Source organism: Tiliqua scincoides, chromosome 2 (genome assembly GCF_035046505.1).
Source record: "Tiliqua scincoides isolate rTilSci1 chromosome 2, rTilSci1.hap2, whole genome shotgun sequence".
Classification (NCBI taxonomy): domain Eukaryota; kingdom Metazoa; phylum Chordata; class Lepidosauria; order Squamata; family Scincidae; genus Tiliqua; species Tiliqua scincoides.
This window is the reverse complement of record NC_089822.1, coordinates 142,178,838-142,197,293: the sequence shown is the minus strand read 5'-3', so window position 1 is coordinate 142,197,293 and position 18,456 is coordinate 142,178,838. Positions and strand designations below refer to the sequence as shown.

The 18,456-nt window shown below is 42.7% G+C and overlaps 1 protein-coding gene across 2 annotated transcripts in view; it reads left to right on the top strand.

The window, feature by feature from the left end:
* The window catches only part of TEX2 (testis expressed 2), a 92,857-nt gene that overhangs the window by 52,655 nt on the left and 21,746 nt on the right, over positions 1–18,456 (top strand). For both annotated transcript variants that reach the window (XM_066616805.1, XM_066616804.1), the window contains exons 3-6: positions 8,885–9,085; positions 12,364–12,703; positions 15,671–15,918; positions 17,134–17,277. In XM_066616805.1, coding sequence (XP_066472902.1) covers positions 8,885–9,085; positions 12,364–12,703; positions 15,671–15,918; positions 17,134–17,277 — 933 coding nt within the window. The remainder of the gene's footprint in view (positions 1–8,884; positions 9,086–12,363; positions 12,704–15,670; positions 15,919–17,133; positions 17,278–18,456) is intronic.

Genomic DNA, 18,456 nt, shown 5'->3' with positions numbered 1-18,456 from the left:
TTCTCCTGTGCTGTCTCCTCAAAAGTAAGTCCCATTGTGCTTGCTCCCAGGAACGTGTGCCCGGGATTATAGCCTTCAAGCTGCCCACTCAGCATTCCCCCATCGCTTACTCACCCTCTCACTGCTCCATTTCCTTCACTTGTTTCCCCCCATGATCACGGCAAAAGCAAGCAATTGAGTGCAGCTGCTTTGTCCTCTTCCAAAGCTCAGAGCACAATCCTGTGTGTGTCTCCTCAGAAGTAAGTCCCATTGTGCTTAATCCCAGGAAAGTGTGCCCAGGATTACAGCCTTCAAGCTGCCCACTCAGCATTCCCCCGTCACTCACTCACACGCTCACTGCTCCATTTCCTTCACTTGGAAACTTGAAAGGGTTTTGGAGACCCCTGCACCAGATGGTATTCTGTATATGTTTGTATACTGTATGTGTAACATACTGTATATGTAGCATCAAAGCATATTTCATGGTTGGGAAGTAATCACTGTTAGTATGCCTTTTATTTTATGCAGTTTTGAACTCTTAGCTTGTTTGTTCAGGAGCACCTTTGTGAACAGTGTTAAGTTGTACTAAGTGGTCTTGTTCAGAGGTAGTATTGTGTGGAAAGGCATTTACAGAAGTACAGAAGTAAATGACAGTAAAGAATGACAGTATCCTTCACAAGCAGTTCACCTGTGCACAATCTAAAACAGTTGTTCTCCAACTGTGGGTCTGGACCTGATTTTTAGTGGGACCTAGAAGAGGGAAGTGTATTATATAACTGTGACCTATAAGAGGGGAGCGCAAACTATATATGCAGTGTATATATACTCCCCTGGGAGTGAGTCCCGTTGACTCTACTGGGGCTGAATTCTGAGTAGACAGGGAGAGGAGCTGCTGGTAGGCTTCTCTCCAGTCCATGCATCCCTGAGATGAAGCCGCGTTGACTCTACTGGGGCTGACTTACCTTTCCCCCTGTTTTTGCACTGGTATGTATGGAGATCTGCCCCCCCCCCAACTTCCATCTGTTGGTTCTTTGTGCAAGGGGTTTTGCAATGGTCTTGCTGTGATATCTATATAGAGATCTTCCCTCCCCCGCACCTTCTCCCTGTTTTTGCACTGGTCTGTATAGAGATCTGCTCCCCCCCCCCCACTTGTATTGAAATCGAGGAAGATCTGGTGAGGAGGTAGATGTGGTGTCAGCAGTGGCCCCTTTAAGGGTAAGCCTGGGCATCCAGCAGAGTGTGCTGCACAGCTGCAGCCACTTGAAGGCAATAGGGCCCTCAGGGATATAAGAGCACCTGAGGCAGGAAGGGTTTGTGGGTTGTAGAAGGAGTGCAGGTTGACTTTGGAATCTGACCTGGCTTATTGACTTTGTACTTTGACTTGGGTACTCTGACTGATTTGACTGACTTTGGAATCTGACCTTGGACTGTGACTTGGCTTATTGACTTTGGACTCTGTCCTGGATACTCTGACTGACTTTGTGACTAAGGGACTGCTGGAGACACTGGAGTTTGAAGTGCGACTGCTGTGCCCAAGACCTGCTGACGATCCAGGGTCTGCTGTAGTGGTGGGAGGCTGCTGGCAGGAGAGAGGACCTCTGCAGGTTGAACAGGGGAGCTACCCTGGAGGTGGGGTCCAGCAGGACTGCAGGGCAGAACCAGGGTCATTTGTTGGGGGAAAGGGGAGCTAATTTGCTTAAAGTGGGCATAATTCTCCAGGCAGAGAATGGCCTTGGAATCAGGCAAAACACCATAGAGGACCAGGTGTCCGAAAACACAGGACAAGAATGTATGATAAAACTAACGAAAAGCTACAAGAGGGGGCTACTTTATAAAAATGGGACCTATAAGAGCATAGGAGGTAAAAAAAAAAAAAACTATATATGCAGTGTTATCTTCATTTTAGGTGTCAAAAGGGTTTTGTGGCTCCCGAAGTTTTTTTTCATCTGGAAAATGGGTCCAAATGGCTCTTTGAGTGTTTAAGGTTGCTGAGCCCCTGGCCTAGGCTGAGCTGTCCTAGCTGCAACTCTAGTCTCTTGGAGAGACTCAAGCTTGCAGCAATGATAGCTCAGTCTCCCCTGAGGACAACCACTCAGAAACTGGGTGGAGCCCGTGTGCAATCACAGGGGAGGCTTAGCTGTCCCTGCCACAAACTATAGTCTCTCCCTGTATGTGAGGCTATTTTCATTTGAGCAGGTCAGGGGGAGGCTCTGTTGAATCATTGAATGGTCCAATTTTGCAGTCAGCTGAACATTAATAGTCTGAAAAGAAACTGTCTTGGGATGTTAGTTACTGGCCCTTTGCTTCCCTAGTATCAAAGTTGTGTCGTCATTGGTGGATTTTGAAAATAAGGGCTTATTTGCTGGCTTTTACTTCTAGACCGTATCTCAGGGCTGATTTGTCTGTTAAATTTCATAATGTGTGTATAGTGGTAATATGTACTGCAAAGTTAGATGTCCAGAGCAATCATTTATGCTGGGAAGTTGTGTGGGCAAGATATAGAGTGTAAGACACTAACATCTCTGGTTGTGGAAGAGAGGATTTTCCTTCTCAAGAATTGCCCCAGAAAAGAGAATCCCAAGAAGGAGTAGGATAATTAAGAACTCATAAGAATTCTTGGAGAGGAGAACAGGAAAGGAAGATGCCACAAGGGTAGTGTAGAATGGTCAGCCCCCAAACCATCTGGTTTGTTTGTTTTTTTGTTTATGGTGCTGCTGCAAGAACTAATTGAAGGCAAATTTAAAGAGACCAAAAACATGATGCATTGTGGCCATGCTTTGACCCATTTTTGCTCAGCCACAGGTAGACACGTTTGATGCCTGTTGCATATACTGTATGCAACATTGGGCAGAAATGGCTTAATAATGTACTTTAACCAACACATTCATAGTGGCATGTTTGATTTCCTTAGGTAAAAGTACTTGTTAAACTTCCTTTAAATAACTACTGTTTTTTTAATACTGAAGGTTTTTGCCAATGAAAGAATTAGTTTAATTTTGTTTGCTCAATTAAAATATTAGTTAAGTTATGAAGAGGCTTAGCTTCTTCTTCCTCTTAGAGGAATTTTCCACTGCTGGCTAAGATTTGATTTTTAAGAGGGTTTTTGCACTAGCTTATGCTGCAATCACACAATGTAGTGCATTGTTCCATTTTCCATGTGCTTGTGTGATAAAGGTTTTGGCTTAAGTTGGCTACTGTTACCAGGCAAAAAGTTCTAACCCCAGGGTGTTCTTGAACTACTAAGAAGTGTTGTTGGCGAAACTAAGTTTTAAGGACAGTGTTATGTCCTGTTGGCAGATCCAAAGCTTGACTAATCTTGGCATATGAAAGAATTTTTAGACTACATGAGTACTTGTTCACATTTCATCAAAACCTTGCTGTTCCAACAAGTTCCAGGTTGACTTCCCTTGACTATATATGTGTTGCTGATTTTGTCAGTCCTATGTAAGCAGAAATTATTTATAAATGTTGCAAGGAAGCACAAAACCTGTTGTTCCAGCTTTTTCAGATTGGCTTCTGTGTTTGCTTCTTGCAACTCTGAAGATTATTTAGGGCCAAACTAGAGAAGACAGGGACACCCATACAGGTTTGCATGCCTGTTCCATTTTACACACACAATGGATGATGTGAGTCTATGTGTTTAATTTTTAACATCAAAGGGGGCATGTGGGTGACAGAACTGAACCCTCGCCCACCTGCTCAACCCTCATCATGTTGACCCAGGCACTTTTTAGTCCTCCCAACTCACTTCTGGTATTGAAGGTGAACTGGGAGAAAAGTGTTTGAGATGTTGTGTCAGCAGCCCACTTCTTGATGTTAAAATCACACCTCATCACCATTACACTGCATGTGAATTGGACAGGCATGTGAATAAACAAATGGGCTGCCTCAGTTTCTAGTTTGGTCCTATACTGGAGTTTAGATTACAATTAATGCTTAATATTTTCTCATCTGTGCCACTTATTATTCTGTTGCGTGGATTAGCATGATGCATTTTGTGGTGTCTCCTTGAGCAGGCTTCTTAGGAATTTATATGTCATTTGGTATGATTCATGTGTTCAGATAATCCATGGGGAGCAATCCACCTACGCCAGTACTTAACTGCTGAGAGCTGTGCAGTGCTACCTTAAGCCTAAACGTATTGATAGAGAATTGTGAGACAACATCCTGCATTGATCTCTATAACCAGTTAAACCAACATCTCAGTTGTTTATGTTTTTATCCAGAGTGAAATATGAGGTTGGCTCAACTAACAATATTTTAAAAATTAGCAATTTAATGGATATTCACTTGCCTTTAAAGAGATACTATGCTCTTGGTAGGTTTCTAATTTAATCTTAAGAAGCACAAAAATGTAAGCTTCTTAAGAAGCACAAAAATGAAGCTAAGTAATGTTCAGTGTTGGTCCCTGCTATGCTCCAAAACTAAATTATATATGTCTCTGAGATATGTGTTGGCATGTTTGAAGCAGTTGGTGCAGGAGTACCATGCCAAAAACTAGTAGTTTTTTTTTCAAATTCATTGCTAAGAACCATGGACCAAAATCCAAAGGACCATGACATTAGTTCTTTAACTTGTAGGGAGTGTCTAATTTATTCTCAAACTACAGTCTCACATGACATACTGCAAGAAAAAAGTCTGAGTCGTCCCGTCCCATCCTGTCCCATCCCCCCAATACCTGTGGCCACAGTGTTAGAAGGAAATGCCTTTGGAAAGACTCACTGACTTCATCACTGAGTTGATGAGATGAACTGCACATCCGTGCTACAAACTTAATTGCTGATTAGGCAGTTGTTCCCTTTTCCCAGGGAACCTAGAAATCTCTAGCACGGTGTTTCTCAAACTGTGAGTTGAGACCCACTAGGTGGGTCGTGAACCAATTTCAGGTGGGTTCCCATTAATCCTATTTTATTTTTAATCTGTTAGACTGGATGCTACCCTGGTATGTAACTGCATTTGGGGAAATGTCACAGATCTGTACTTTTAACAGGCTACTATGAAGATGCTTTTAACAAAGATAGTCAATGAGACTTACTCCTGGGTAAGTGTGAGTAGAATTGCAGTCTAGGATTCCTAAAAATTTTCCTGCTTGATGATGTTACTTCTGGTCACACTTCTGGTGGGTCCTGACAGATTCTCATTCTAAAAAGTTGGTTGCAGTGCTAAAGGAGTGAGAACCACTGCTCTAGCACAGTGTTTCTTAAAGTGTGCTCCTAGGAATGCGGGAGCTCCCTGATACTCCAGGGGCTGCACAAGCATACCCTGTGCTGTGCCATTCTGTGCATGCTCTGGGGCTCTCCAAGACTCTGCACATGTGCCCGCAGGGTGTCCTCAGAGGCATATCTAAATAGCCATTGTGGGGGGGGGGGAGTACTAATGAGCAATCATACCTAAAAGGCCATTTGTCAATCATTATTAGGTTCTCCCTGCAGTGCACAGTTGTAGCAGACTGCTGGGTGTATGAGCTGCTGAGTATATTCTCTGTGGAGTAATGGTAAGGTTCAGCCAGACTGAGCAGTGATTCAAGAGAAAACTTTGAAATGCATCTCATAATTCTGGGTCATGGGGAAAGCTTTCTGAGACAAATGGAAAAGTAAACTTGGTAGGCATATCTCTATGGAAAGAGTTATCTCTTTTCAGCAGGCGTGGGGCAGGGCAACTTGCCCACCCCAAATATCTGTCATTTAGTTGGGTCACATGGGTGATTGGGTGGCTGGAGAGGAGGGTGAACTGTCAGGAGAGGACAAGGAATAGAAATATGCCCATGTGGCCCATTGTCAATTTCCTGCTAGGGTTTTTCACCCAGCTGCTTCCCAAAGCGGTTCTAGTACATTGGGTCAAAAATACTAAAAGCAATAAACGTTAATACTGATACGTAGCATAGTTATGAAAATTTTGACTTGTACACCTTGGCTTTGCACTTACTCCCCTTTTCTGCTTGGCTATGAATCTAAATAGTGACAACCTTCTTTAATTTTCAGCTAAAATACTTTTTGAGTTGTAGACCTCTCCGTTTACTTACTTGTGTTACTTTTTTATTACATTTATGTTTTTGTATATTGTTACGCAATTGGGCAGAAGGGAGATCAGTAAACACTATTGTTTCCATGTAAATATTTCAGCCGCTCCTTGCTCTATGCAAGCCAGCAGTGTAGTGCTCTTGATACTGTAGAGCAGGGGTGTCCAAACCTTTTGGCAGGAGGGCCACATCATCTCTCTGACATTGTGTCATGGCTGAGAAAATATTTAATTTACATTTCAAATTTGAATAAATTTACATAAATGAATATATTAGAGGTGGAACTTATATGAATGAATGAAGGTCTTACAATAGCTCAAGGCCTATAAAAGGCCTTGCACAAAGCAAGGCCATCCTTTCCTTTCCTTTGCTGCTGCTGCTGCATCACAGAAGTGAAACACCAAGCAGTGGAGGAAGCCCTCATCCCACAGTTCATGTGAGAGGTCGAACAGTATGAGAACAGTTGTGTCAGGCCATTGCGGGCTCCAGCAAGTCTCCAGAGGGCCAGAGTCTCATTGGAGACTGTGGGCTCCCTGTGAGCCGGATTGGGAGACCTCGAGGGCCGCAGGTGGCCCCTGGGCTGGGGTTTGGGCACCCCTGCTATAGAGCAGTGATTTTCACACATTTAGTACCGGGACCCACTTTTTAGAATGACAATCTATCAGGACCCACCAGAAATGACGTCATGATCGGAAGTAAGGTCATTAAGCAGGAAAAATTTTTAACAATCCTAGGCTGCAGTCCTACCCACACTTACCCAGGAGTAAGTCCCATTTACTATCATTGTTAAAAGAACATACATAGTAGCTTCTTAGAAGTACAGGTCTGTAACATTTCCCCAAGTGCAGTCACATACCAGGGTAGTATCCAGTCTAACAGATTAAAAATAAAATATTAATGGGATTAATGGGAAATTAATGGGAACCCACCTGTAATTGGTTTGCAACCCACATAGTGGGTCCCGACTCACAGTTTGAGAAACACTGCTATAAAGTGTTATCAGTGTAACAATAAACACTCTGTCCCTCCCCCCCCCACCACTTTGTTGATATTGCTCCTCTTTAGTTTGAGGGCTGTTATGCGATAACTAAAGAACTAGGCTTGGACCTGGGAGGCCTGACATAAATCTTTGGCTCAAGGCATCTGGTTTTTCATGTGCTAAATCAACACATGTATTTTTCATGTGCCAAAAGAAAAATGCTATTTTTTCTGTTAGAGAAGCAAGTAAATGAGTAGAATGGAATTTTAATGTGGTTATGTTGACAGAGTTTAATCCAGTTATTTTAGATGTAAAATTGGATCCAACAGGTATAATAAATCAGAAGAACAGTATGCGGTAGTTCTAATTCCATTTTCTAATCGGATTATAATAAAGGTAGAAATACTAAATAGAGCAACTGGACTTTGCTCTGCATTGGTGGTTTGTTTTTTTCCTGAATGTTGCAAACACATTCTGTTGTAGAAAAGCATGACTTTTTCATTGTAAAAATTTGTCTTTTGGCATAAAGAGTAATAAATTTACTTTGCCATAAGCTCTCCTGGGGTTATGCCACTACAACAGATGAGTTTGCCTTTGTGGTGCTGCAAGGTGTTCTGTTGTGTTCACTGCAACAGACTAACATGGCAACTACTCTGGTAATGATCTCCTGTAGTCATTTCATTTCCTGTTACGTGATATCTTGTGTTGCTGCTGGCAAGTATATTTTGCCTAATCTTGTATGTGTATTGGTTTTGCAACAGATTGGTGATGTGTTTGCCCTTTTGCTCCCTGATCCAGAGTCTCCAATGAATACTAGCCTTTCATACACACCCATCCTGCTTGGTTCTGTTTGATAGGTAGGGAAATGTGCCAAGGATGTACAGTGGGGAATCCTGCCTTGTGTAGTCATCAACCCTTGGCTTAGAAGGTCACAGGCAGCCTCTTTCTTCATTAGCACTCCAGTGATGCATTGTACCATGGCAGCAAGAAACTTCATTGCATGTTACAGGAATTTACATGTTCTTGTGTTTTGGCAGCATGTTGCTCGCATGTTTTCTGTAGTATATGAAGAAGTGATATAGGGAAAGCAAACTGTGGTGAATGTGTGTGAAGCATGGGGCTGGGGTGGGGAGGTTTAATCATCTTGCTTTTATGTATGCAGGTACCAGACTAGGAAATGAGGCCTTCAGTGAGACATTTTATTTTAGTAATTTGGTTTGTATCCTGTCCTTCCTCCCAAGGCACTCAGGATATGTGGTTCTTTCTCCACCCTATAACATAGATTAGGCTGAGAGGTGGTGGTTGGTTGTCTTCCAGTGGGCTTCATAGGTGAATGTGGATTTGATCATGGATCTCCCATATTGAAGTATAATACTCTAACTGCTATACCTCACTGACTCTTTCCAATATCTTTAACTTGGATTATGGATCCCTTTTGAGGATAGGAGTGTGAAAGCTGCTCTGAACTCATGGATAGTGGGATTTACGTTAATAAATGTAAGTGTCTGTCATATCCTCTGTTTCATTTTTGAACCAGGGCAAGTCAATCTGCTTGGTCCTCTCTATATCCTCTCTCTGCCTGTGCCCCCAGATAATTAACAATGCACTTGGAAAGATCTGCATAACTTAGTTCTTCTGGGTCCTAATGCATCATCCTGCTCCAACCTTCCTCAGTTATGTGTGATCCCTCAGATGTATGGATGAGCTGTGGGTTGATGCGGTAAAAACTTGAGGATCAGTCACTGCTATAGCATGAGGTCATCACTATGCAGAAACTTATTATTGGGGTTTGAGTTTGTTGCATTCTGAATTTATTTGGGCACTTGGTAGCTTATATTTTAATTAACCCATGGAAATATTATGAATGAAGCACTACTGTTGAAATACTGTATGTGTGTTTTTTCTAGGGCTGGATGAATGAGATCTATAACTATGACCCAGAAACTTACCATGCTACTTTGACTCACTCTGTCTTTGTGAGACTTGAAGGAAGCACCTTAAGACTTTCAAAGCCTAATAAAAATATTTCCAGAAGGGCTGTTTACAATGAACCCAAGCCTGAAGTCATGTACATTAGCCAGAAAATTTTTGATCTCGTGGACAGCAAGGTGAGTTCCACTGAAACTTTACCGGTAACTCATAGATGATGACTATTTGATTTCTTTACTCAGTCTTTTGCAGTGTGTTAATCTGAGACCAGAATTAGCTGTTGTATTTGACAGCAGTGCCATTAACAACATCTTTGTGTCTTGTTCACCCTTTTTACCCTTTAACATCCAGAAATACTAAGTGCAGCATTATGAAGTTGTGTGTTTCCATAACCCCACAAGTGACATAGTGGAAATGGAAAAGGTGCAAAAGAGAGCGACTAAGATGATTACTGGGCTGAGGCACCTTGCTTATGAGGAAAGGCTACAGAGTTTGGGCCTCTTCAGCCTAGAAAATGGCGCCTGAGGGGGCGCCTGAGGGGGGGCATGATTGAGACATACAAAATTACGCACGGGAAGGATAGAGTGGATCAAGAGATGCCCTTTACAATCTCACGTAACACCAGAACCAGGGGACATCCACTAAAATTGAGTGTTGGGAGAGTTAGGACAGACAAAAGAAAATATTTCTTTACTCAGCATGGTTGGTCTGTGGAACTCCTTGCCACAGGATGTGGTGATGGCATCTGGCCTAGGTGCCTTTAAAAGGGGATTGGACAAATTTATGGAGGAAAAATCCATTACGGGTTACAAGACATGATGTGTATGTGCAACCTCCTGTTTTTAGAAATGGACTATGTCAGAATGCCAGATGCAAGGGTGGGCACCAGGATGCAGGTCTCTTGTTATCTGGTGTGCTCCCAGGGGCATTTGGTGGGCCGCTGTGAGATACAGGATGCTGGACTAGATGGGCCTATGGCCCGATTCAGCGGGGCTGTTCTTATGACAGAAAATGAAATAGAGTGGGGGCAGGGGGGAAACCTTATAGTATGAAGTCAGAAGTAGAGTACCTCTGTAGAGCAAGGAGACATGCTGCTGGTGTTTTCGGTGGCAAGCTCTGTGTCTGCCATAACATCTAGTTTTGACCTGATTGTGAAATCATGCTTGCTTTTCACAGTGCTGGCTCTTTTTCCATAAGCAAAGACTTAAATTACCTTCTCATGTTGTCCATTTCTTTTCACTTTTCAATGCAGGAACAACATAATTGTTTTGTTGGTATACAAATGGCCTGAAAAATCAAGACTAAAAAAATATTGAATATTTCTAACTGCATAAGTTATGTTGAGTACAAAGCCAGGGCTGAGGATTATTCTGGGTTAATAGAGTACAAGGGTATTGTCTTGAAAATATGTGGCATTAAACCTTTCCCCAAGTGGGATTGTATTTAAGAAATTAACTATTGGACATCAGAATCGAGTGACTTTGCAGCTATGAAGATCTGAGCTTGTTAAAGACAAACGGCTAAGGGATTTCATGAAAACAATTATGCTAGAGTAGATGAAATATAAATAGCCAGAAATCAGTTCTCTGAAGCTTGGTGTGGGAGCCTAACCTGCCACAGAGTCGAAAGGAGATGAAGTTCTAGGATTAATTGACAAATTTATGATTACCACTTCAATCATCTACATTAATCAGTTGCATCTACCAGAGAGTTTGTCAGGAACTAACATGTGAAATTACTGATCTTCTTACAAAAATATGTAACTTACCCCTTTAAGTCTGCCTCCAGGCTAGAGGACTGGAAGATGGCCAGTATAACACTGCATTTTAAAAAGAGATCTGGAGGGATCCCAGAAATTCCAGGCCAGTTAGCTTAAAGCCTCTCATGTTCCTAAGTACTGTACACTGAGTCTGTGTAATGCGTCATCTTGAGGATTTATTCAGCTGTTTGATTTATCGTGAATATGTTGACGCTTTATTATATAGACTTGCTCAGTTTAAAGTGCACCGGAATTCATCCCACTAAGTCCCTTATTCAGCAGGGGTAGATGGAAGGTTATTCTGAAAATATCAAACTGGATCCTAAAGGTTGATAATGATAATGGAGAGAATTTGTCTCATAATAAAACTGCATTTATTCCACTTGCAGCTAGGTTGGTGCCACATTTTGGAATGGGGGAAGGACAGCTACCTCCCAGTTCACAAAATCCACATTAGTATTAGTCTTATACAGTTGACCCACCAGTTTGTGTAAAGTTTCCATGGTCCCTTTAAGGGGCGGGGGAAGGAGAGAGGCAGCGACACGATCCCCATGACCACATTGTTGGGGGGTTGCTTTCCACTTATTTGTAAGTAGTTAGGGCTGGTGGAGACTGCAGGAGGTGCGGGGAGCCCTGCGCAGCCCTCCGCAGGGCTTCCTGAGGCTTAGAATGTTCAAATGAAGTGATCACAAAGCACTTCCTGTTTGCAGGAGGTACTTTTGTAATCTCTCCGTTTAAGATTCCAAGCCTTGGGGAGCCCTGCGGAGGCCTCCCTGCACCTCCAGCAGCCCTAACTACTTACAAGTAAGTGGAAAGCACCCTCCTTCATCTCCCCTTAGCGTTGCAATCACATCACTGCCCTAAACCCTCCCCCGCAAACACTTGCTGAGGGAGTAAAGCTCCCTCAAAGTTTGAGAACCACTGGTATAAGCTGTAAACCTCCATCTATTTGGCTATTCTTGGCTCTGCTCCATCCAATTGATTCCCCTTGGTACTAGCTGTCCTCTGCATTAACTGTCACTCATTTTCCACTCTCCACCCCAAACTTGTTTGGTAAGGTGAGGGAAACCGGCAGCAGGGAAGATTGAAAACAGTGAAGAGACCTTCTTTTAAGTTCCTAGTGATGTAGTGAAGACTCCTAAAGGGTTCTTAACTCTTCCTGGCTCAGTCAGTTCAGCTAGTTCAGCTTTAGAGAAATCCTTGAACTTTCTATGAGAAAGGTGAGGAAGACAAGGGCCTTTCCTACACTGACATTGGGTGGGAGAAGGGGAGAGGTGTTTGCCCTCCCCTATTTTGCAACTGTTTAAATTGGGGGTCTCCAAACCCTGGCCCGGGACCAGATGTGGCCCACGGCAAGCCTCTATCCGACCTGCAGCTAGCCTCTTGTCCCCTGAAAGCCTCTGGCCCGCTTGACCAAACATGACTGGAACTATGCTCTGGTTGCATCTGGAGGGTGTTCAAGGGCCAGAGAGGTTGAATGAATGAGCCCATTTATGCATTTATTCACTCATCTAAGTTCAATCTCTAATTTATTTAAATTAATTTTATATTTAAATTTTTTCCCCCGGCCCTCAGCACTGTGCCAGATATCTGATCCGACCCTCTGGCCAAAAAGTTTGGAGACCCCTGGTTTAAATGGTCAGTTAATTCTGCATCTGCTTTCTAGTGATGGGCATTATGAACTCTCTTGTTTTCCAGATTCATCTGGTCCCTAAAAGCTTGGCTCGAAAACGAATCTGGAATAAAAAATATCCTATTTGCATTGAACTTGGGAGGCAGGATGACTTTATGGCCAAAGCCCAGACTGAGAAAGAGACCTTAGAAGAGAAGCCGCTTGCAGAAAAAGTAGATCTAAGCACTGAAGAATCCAAGAAACCATCTCAGGAGGGAGCAAAGTCCAGTACCCAAAAGGAACAAGTGCTTTATCTCTTTGGAAGAACAGGAAGGGAGAAGGAAGAATGGTTTAGGAGATTTCTTCTCGCTTCCAAATTAAAATCAGAAGGAAAAAAGCCAATTTCTGTGTGTGGAAATAAACCAGGTACGACTCCCATTTATGCATACTATTAAGACTGATTTATAGTACGCTATTCAAAATGTCAGTTAATTGAATGATTTGCTGAAGTTGGAGGATGTGTTGGGTTAAATAGAATATGCCTAGTCTGCATTCTGAGGGCACTTTTATTCCTCCTGGAATTGTTCTTTTAAAATTTAACAATCCCCATTTTAATTTCCTGCCATATGTAGTTTTATTGTATTGAGTAGAAATGCGGCCTATGGTAGAGCTCTTTGCTAGTACTTTCATTGCAGATAAAATGCAACAGCCAATTATAGTAGTGCCTGAGTGGCAAATGGTTGTCTACTTGCAGCGCCTTATGAAATTCAGAGTGCAATCCAAACTTCAAGATCTGCTGGTGCAGCAGCCCGTGTGCCAGCAGAGGAGGTTGCAAATGTGCCATAATCACATCTGTGCATCCGGAGAGTAAGCAGCACTGGTAGGGAGGCTTACACCACCCTGCCAATGCTGCATCCAAGCCTTCCTCCCGATGGAGCAGGTAAGATTGCACCGGGTGAAGGATGGTGGGAAGATGGTTTGGAGGTGAGGAGGGAGCATTTCTGGATGGGGGAACAGGGAGTGGATCAGGCCTGGTGCAGTTGGCAGAGCAGGCCCCCACCATATGCTAAGCCCCTTCCTGCTGGCTTACATGGTGCCTCTCAAACTTATGCCTGCTATTTTGAGGGTACCTAACCCCATAGGGCAGGTTGCAACATTACTCAGCATAAGGAAGAAGAAAAATCCTCTTATCCTGACAAGACCTCCAGCCTGATCCAAAACTGTTATAGCAGAGAGTTACATCACCTGATAATGTTATAGCATTATCGTTACATCACCTGTGCAAAGCCTCTGGAGCTGAGAGGAGCTGTGTACCTCTTGCCTCCGGAGGCTTTTCGGAGCCTTGCAGAGGCCGCACACGCCTGTGCGCAGCTTCTGCTAGGCTCAGAATGGCCAAAAAGGCAGGAAAATCACTACTTCTGGTTTGCAGAGGAAAACTGAAAGTGATGTTTTTCCACCTTTTATGAGACATTCTGAGGCCCCGGGAAGCCATCCATGGACTTATAAGGTGAAAAAACATCACTTCTAGTTTCTTTCCGGAAACTGGAAGTAGCTATTTTTTAGACACATGGCCTCTGCGGGCCTCAGAAAAGCCTCTGGAGGTGAGCACAGCTCCCTTTGGCTTGTGGGGGCGAAACAGGGATCAGGGACAGACCATAGCATTTGTAGTCTGTCTCTGATCACAACATCACTAAGCGACGTTCACCTGTAGTGAAATTTTTAACTCTCTGTTACTAGTGGGCCTTTACTGTAGAATTTTCTTCATTCTGTTATTTGTGGCTTCCTTCTGAATAGCAGTTGTAATTGTCAAAAATATACCTCATTAAGAATAGACAGCAGTTTTTTAAACTGCTGGAAAAAGATTTTTTTTTAACCTGCTTGCTTATTGCAACCTTGGGCACTCTCTTACACAGTGGTCTGAAATTAAAATTGATAGTTTTTTCTGTTGGAAGGAAAAAAATGCTTTTCAAAATGCAACACATACAAAAAATGCCAAGTGACAGTCTTGCATTCTTCCTCCCTTCATTTCTTCCACATCCCTTCATTTCTTCCACATCCCTCTTTTACCTGTATTACCCCAACCTATCCCACAGCTTCCCAACTAGCTCAAGAAGCTAGGTACAAAAAAGAGGAGAGAGGAGGGACAGCAAAAAGAAGTTGCTCACTACCAAATTGTGGTGTTGGGGCAGCAGTAATCTGTCCATAAACAAATCCATGAACTGGTTTCTTGTAACTTCTTTGTATTCTCTTGTTGATTATAGGCTGCTTTTCTCCTCAACTCCTTGTTCCACCTGATCATAAATGATTGTTCCCTCTAATTTTCCCCTGGAGCGCATGGAGCCTCACAGTGTCTATGCAGGGGTGGTTGTAGAGCTCTCGACAATGATGTTATCATCACCGAGCTCCAGAGCACAGAGAAGAAAGCTGCACAGGCTTTGATTAAAACTTACAAGGAAGTCTGGTTCATAGCTCAATTTCTAGAGGGGCCTTTGATATTCAGGATTGTAATAGCATGTGTTAAGCTATCAATGTTGCCCTCAAAAGCAATTTTTTGTCCATCTGTCATTCCACTACACTGATAGGCTATACCAGGGGTGTCCAAAGTTTTTGGCAGGAGGGCCACATCATCTCTCTGACACTGTGTTGGGGGCGGGGGGAAAAAAGAATTAATTTACAATTAAAATTTGAATAAATTTACATAAGTTTACATAAATGAATATATTAAAGATGAACTTATATGAATGAATGAAGGTCTTGAAATAGCTCAAGGCCTATAAAAGGCCTTGCACAAAGCAAGGCTGGCCTTTCCTTTGCTGCTGCTACTGCATCACAGGTGTGAAACAGCAAGCAGTAGAGGAAGCCCTTATCCCACAGCTCGCACGAGAGGTCAAACAGTCGTCCTCACGCTGAGAGCAGTTGCATTGGGCCAATGCAGGCTCCAACAAATCTCTGGAGGGCCAGAGGCTCATTGGTGACTGGGGGCTCCCTGAGGGCCGCAGGACCAGGGTTTGGGCACCCCTGGGCTGTACCATAGTAGCTTAAAAGGAAGGATCAAAGTTATGCAATGTATCAAGGATCACGCTGATTATTGATCTTGATAAAAACACTTATGTGGGAGCTGGTGAAGTCTTTCCACCTCTGTGGTTGCCTGTGTTGCTACATTAAAGTCCAATTCTAATATACAACAGTGTTGACTGATTGACCCCAGAATATACTGTGTCTACTTCTCCAATGGCTAGACAAGCATGCATTTTTCTTTTGCCTTGCAATGATAACCCTTACAGTACTTGCATCTCACTTGAATATTAGCACTTGAAACTTCTGCCTTCTGTGATTATCAAGTTTTCCATTTTATTATTTATTAATGAGTGTGACTTTTTCCTCCTGCATTAGGGTTCTTGCCAGCACACAGTAGATCCAACAGCCAATCTGGAGCTCTTACACACAGTCGTAGCAGCAGCAAAGGAAGCGTAGAAGAAGTCCTTTCTCAACCAAAACCGAAGGAATTGGCAGCCAGTATGAGGCAAAAAATGTTTTTGGATTATAGTGTGTATATGGCAAAGTGCATTCCACAGGAACACAAAAGCCCCATAGTTAGTCCAGTGCACAGTGCTGACAGCAGCCCTACAGCTTTGAAGAAGGTGAAGTATACGGCTTAATTTCTCTATACTGAACTGTTATTGACTATGGTTTTCATTTTGTCCCAAGAGGCATCTCTTCTTGCTGCCTGTCGTGTGATGTTGGGAAAGGTGTGTCTTCCATGGGTTTGGCAGTGCTTTACCCACTTTCTTAGTGTATTTTGCCTGCTTTGAATGACACCTTGACTTTTACTAGTTTCCTTCCTGCATGTCCCCAGTATCCCCAAGTGGGTGCGGTGCTCTTACCAGGGTATCTGCATAGTACTGCTCCAGATGTTGCATGTGATAAGTGTTGAATGTTGCTAACCACTCTTCTTCAAGGTGCCCCTCCCCTTGTAGAACTTAAGCTAGTTTTGGAAAGTACTTGCATCTCACTTGAATGTCAGCTACCCATGATTTTTCTCTCTGTTTATCCACGATCTCTGAAGACGAAACTCATGTACCTCCTTACTGAAAAGGCTCCAGAGAGAACAGCCACCTTCCCCTTAAGGGTGGTACAAGAGTTCCTACTTCAGTTATTGCAATTTTTTTAATGCTCCCTGGGCAAGTCGCTTGCATTTTTTGTCACCACTTGGACTGGATGCAGGCATATTTTTTTCCAGAGAATTGAGGCCACTATTAATTTAATTGAGATAGTTACTACTTGTGTGTGCACACTCCTCCTTCCTTTTACCTTCTGGCAAACAGATATTGCAGGCTTTGGTATTTCTTAAACCTGTTTGTCCAGAGATTACTTTTGCCCCACTGCAATGTGTATGCACCATGGAAGGCCAACTCCTCTTTCAAACCATTTTCAACTATCTTAAACTATTGCCTACCTCCAGCCTTGTTTTAATGTTCAGAGTCAAATCTTCAAAGAGACATTTTTCTTGTTTGCCTTAAAACAGGAGCTTTCTTCAAAAGAAAAATAAACTCTTGTACAATATACCCTGTAGGAATTGTTGGTGTTAACCTTTTTACCATATGCTAAAATGACCCCCCCCCTTCCCCTCAAACTTATCTACACTGGAAAATGTATAATAATTCAGATGAAATACATAAGTTGAACTTGCTGCTAGGTGAATAAAATAACTTTCTATGAACATATTCAACCTAGCCTGTTTAGTGTGTTTTATGGTTTAGATAATGTACCTAGTTCCCAAGGTGGAAGGTTTATATCTTTAGTAGTAATAGAATTGTGTGAGATACTGTAAGTGGCAAAACGTTTCTCTTTTCCAGTTGCCTGATGCCCACAGTGAAGATGAAGAGCAGGAAGCATGGGTAAATGCTCTGCTTGGAAGAATATTTTGGGATTTCTTGGGAGAAAAATACTGGTCTGACATGGTCTCTAAGAAGATACAAATGAAACTCAGCAAAATAAAGGTTTGATTATTTTCTAAGAGCCTGCCCTGTTTTTGAGCAAAGAATATTGCATATCATTTTACAGATGTAAAATTTACTGTATTGTCTGATTCAAACACAGAAAATTAATTTCTCTTTATGCTTCTTGGTGTTGCACCCTCCTTCCTTAATAGGGCTACTCAAATCACATTTTTAGATTCCTTCAGAAACCATCGAAGGAGCAGTGTGGTGTATAATGTCTCTGTCAGCTTGAACTGTGCAGTGTTGCCCGTGAAGGCACCAGCCCAAGAATAACATAAGCTCTTCCTCCATTCACAGTTTATCACCATTGAATGCTGACTATATTTTAGGCAAATAAACATGAAGCAATATTCCCTGGGTGTTGCTAAACTCTTGCATAGATAAGCAGGTCAGCTTAATTAGCTGTTACAAACACACCCTCTTCCTCTCTTTTTGTCCTGCAGTAATTAACTTGGTTCAGTACCCAGCTGAGTGTTGCCTCACCAATTGCTATTAGGTAGCTGGGAGGATGGAATCAGCAGTTGCAGCTTGAGTACCTTTATGACCTAAAGAAAATGTTGCTGGAATCGAGTTTTATGTTATGTCTTCTGCATCTATTCTGTGAGCTGGGGGAGGAGATGGTGAGTGGGAAGCAGAGCCCAGCTAGCCAAAAGCCTTTAGGCCAGGCCAAGAGAGACTATCCACTGCTTCCTCATAAGTAATGTACATTGCAGATTTGGGGCCATACAACATGTTACAAAGAATACAATGATAGTCTCTCTTTCCCCCCCCCCCCTACAAACACACTTTCCCTCTCTTTTTTAAAAACAAAATCTGCCTGGGCATATTGTAACTCGAAGCAGAGAAAGGAATTTGTCGAGAGAAGTTTTCCCCCCACTCAGAATCATTATCCTTAAGTTCTATGCTTAATAAAGGTTCATTCATTCATTCATTCATTCATCCTTAAGTTGCTGCTTCATCCATAAAGCAGCTTGAGGGTGGTGATTTTGAATAGAAAAATGCATGGAGGCAAAAGAGGTAAGCAACCTTTCTCCATCCATTCTACCTCTGCTCAGATTTACAATCTGCCCAGGTTGTTCTTGGCTTAATGAAGAACCCTAGGGTGATTCTGTCTCTCTCAGGACTCCTTGCAATATTTGCTTGGCACTGGAATGGAATATTTTCCCATAAGCCTTCGTT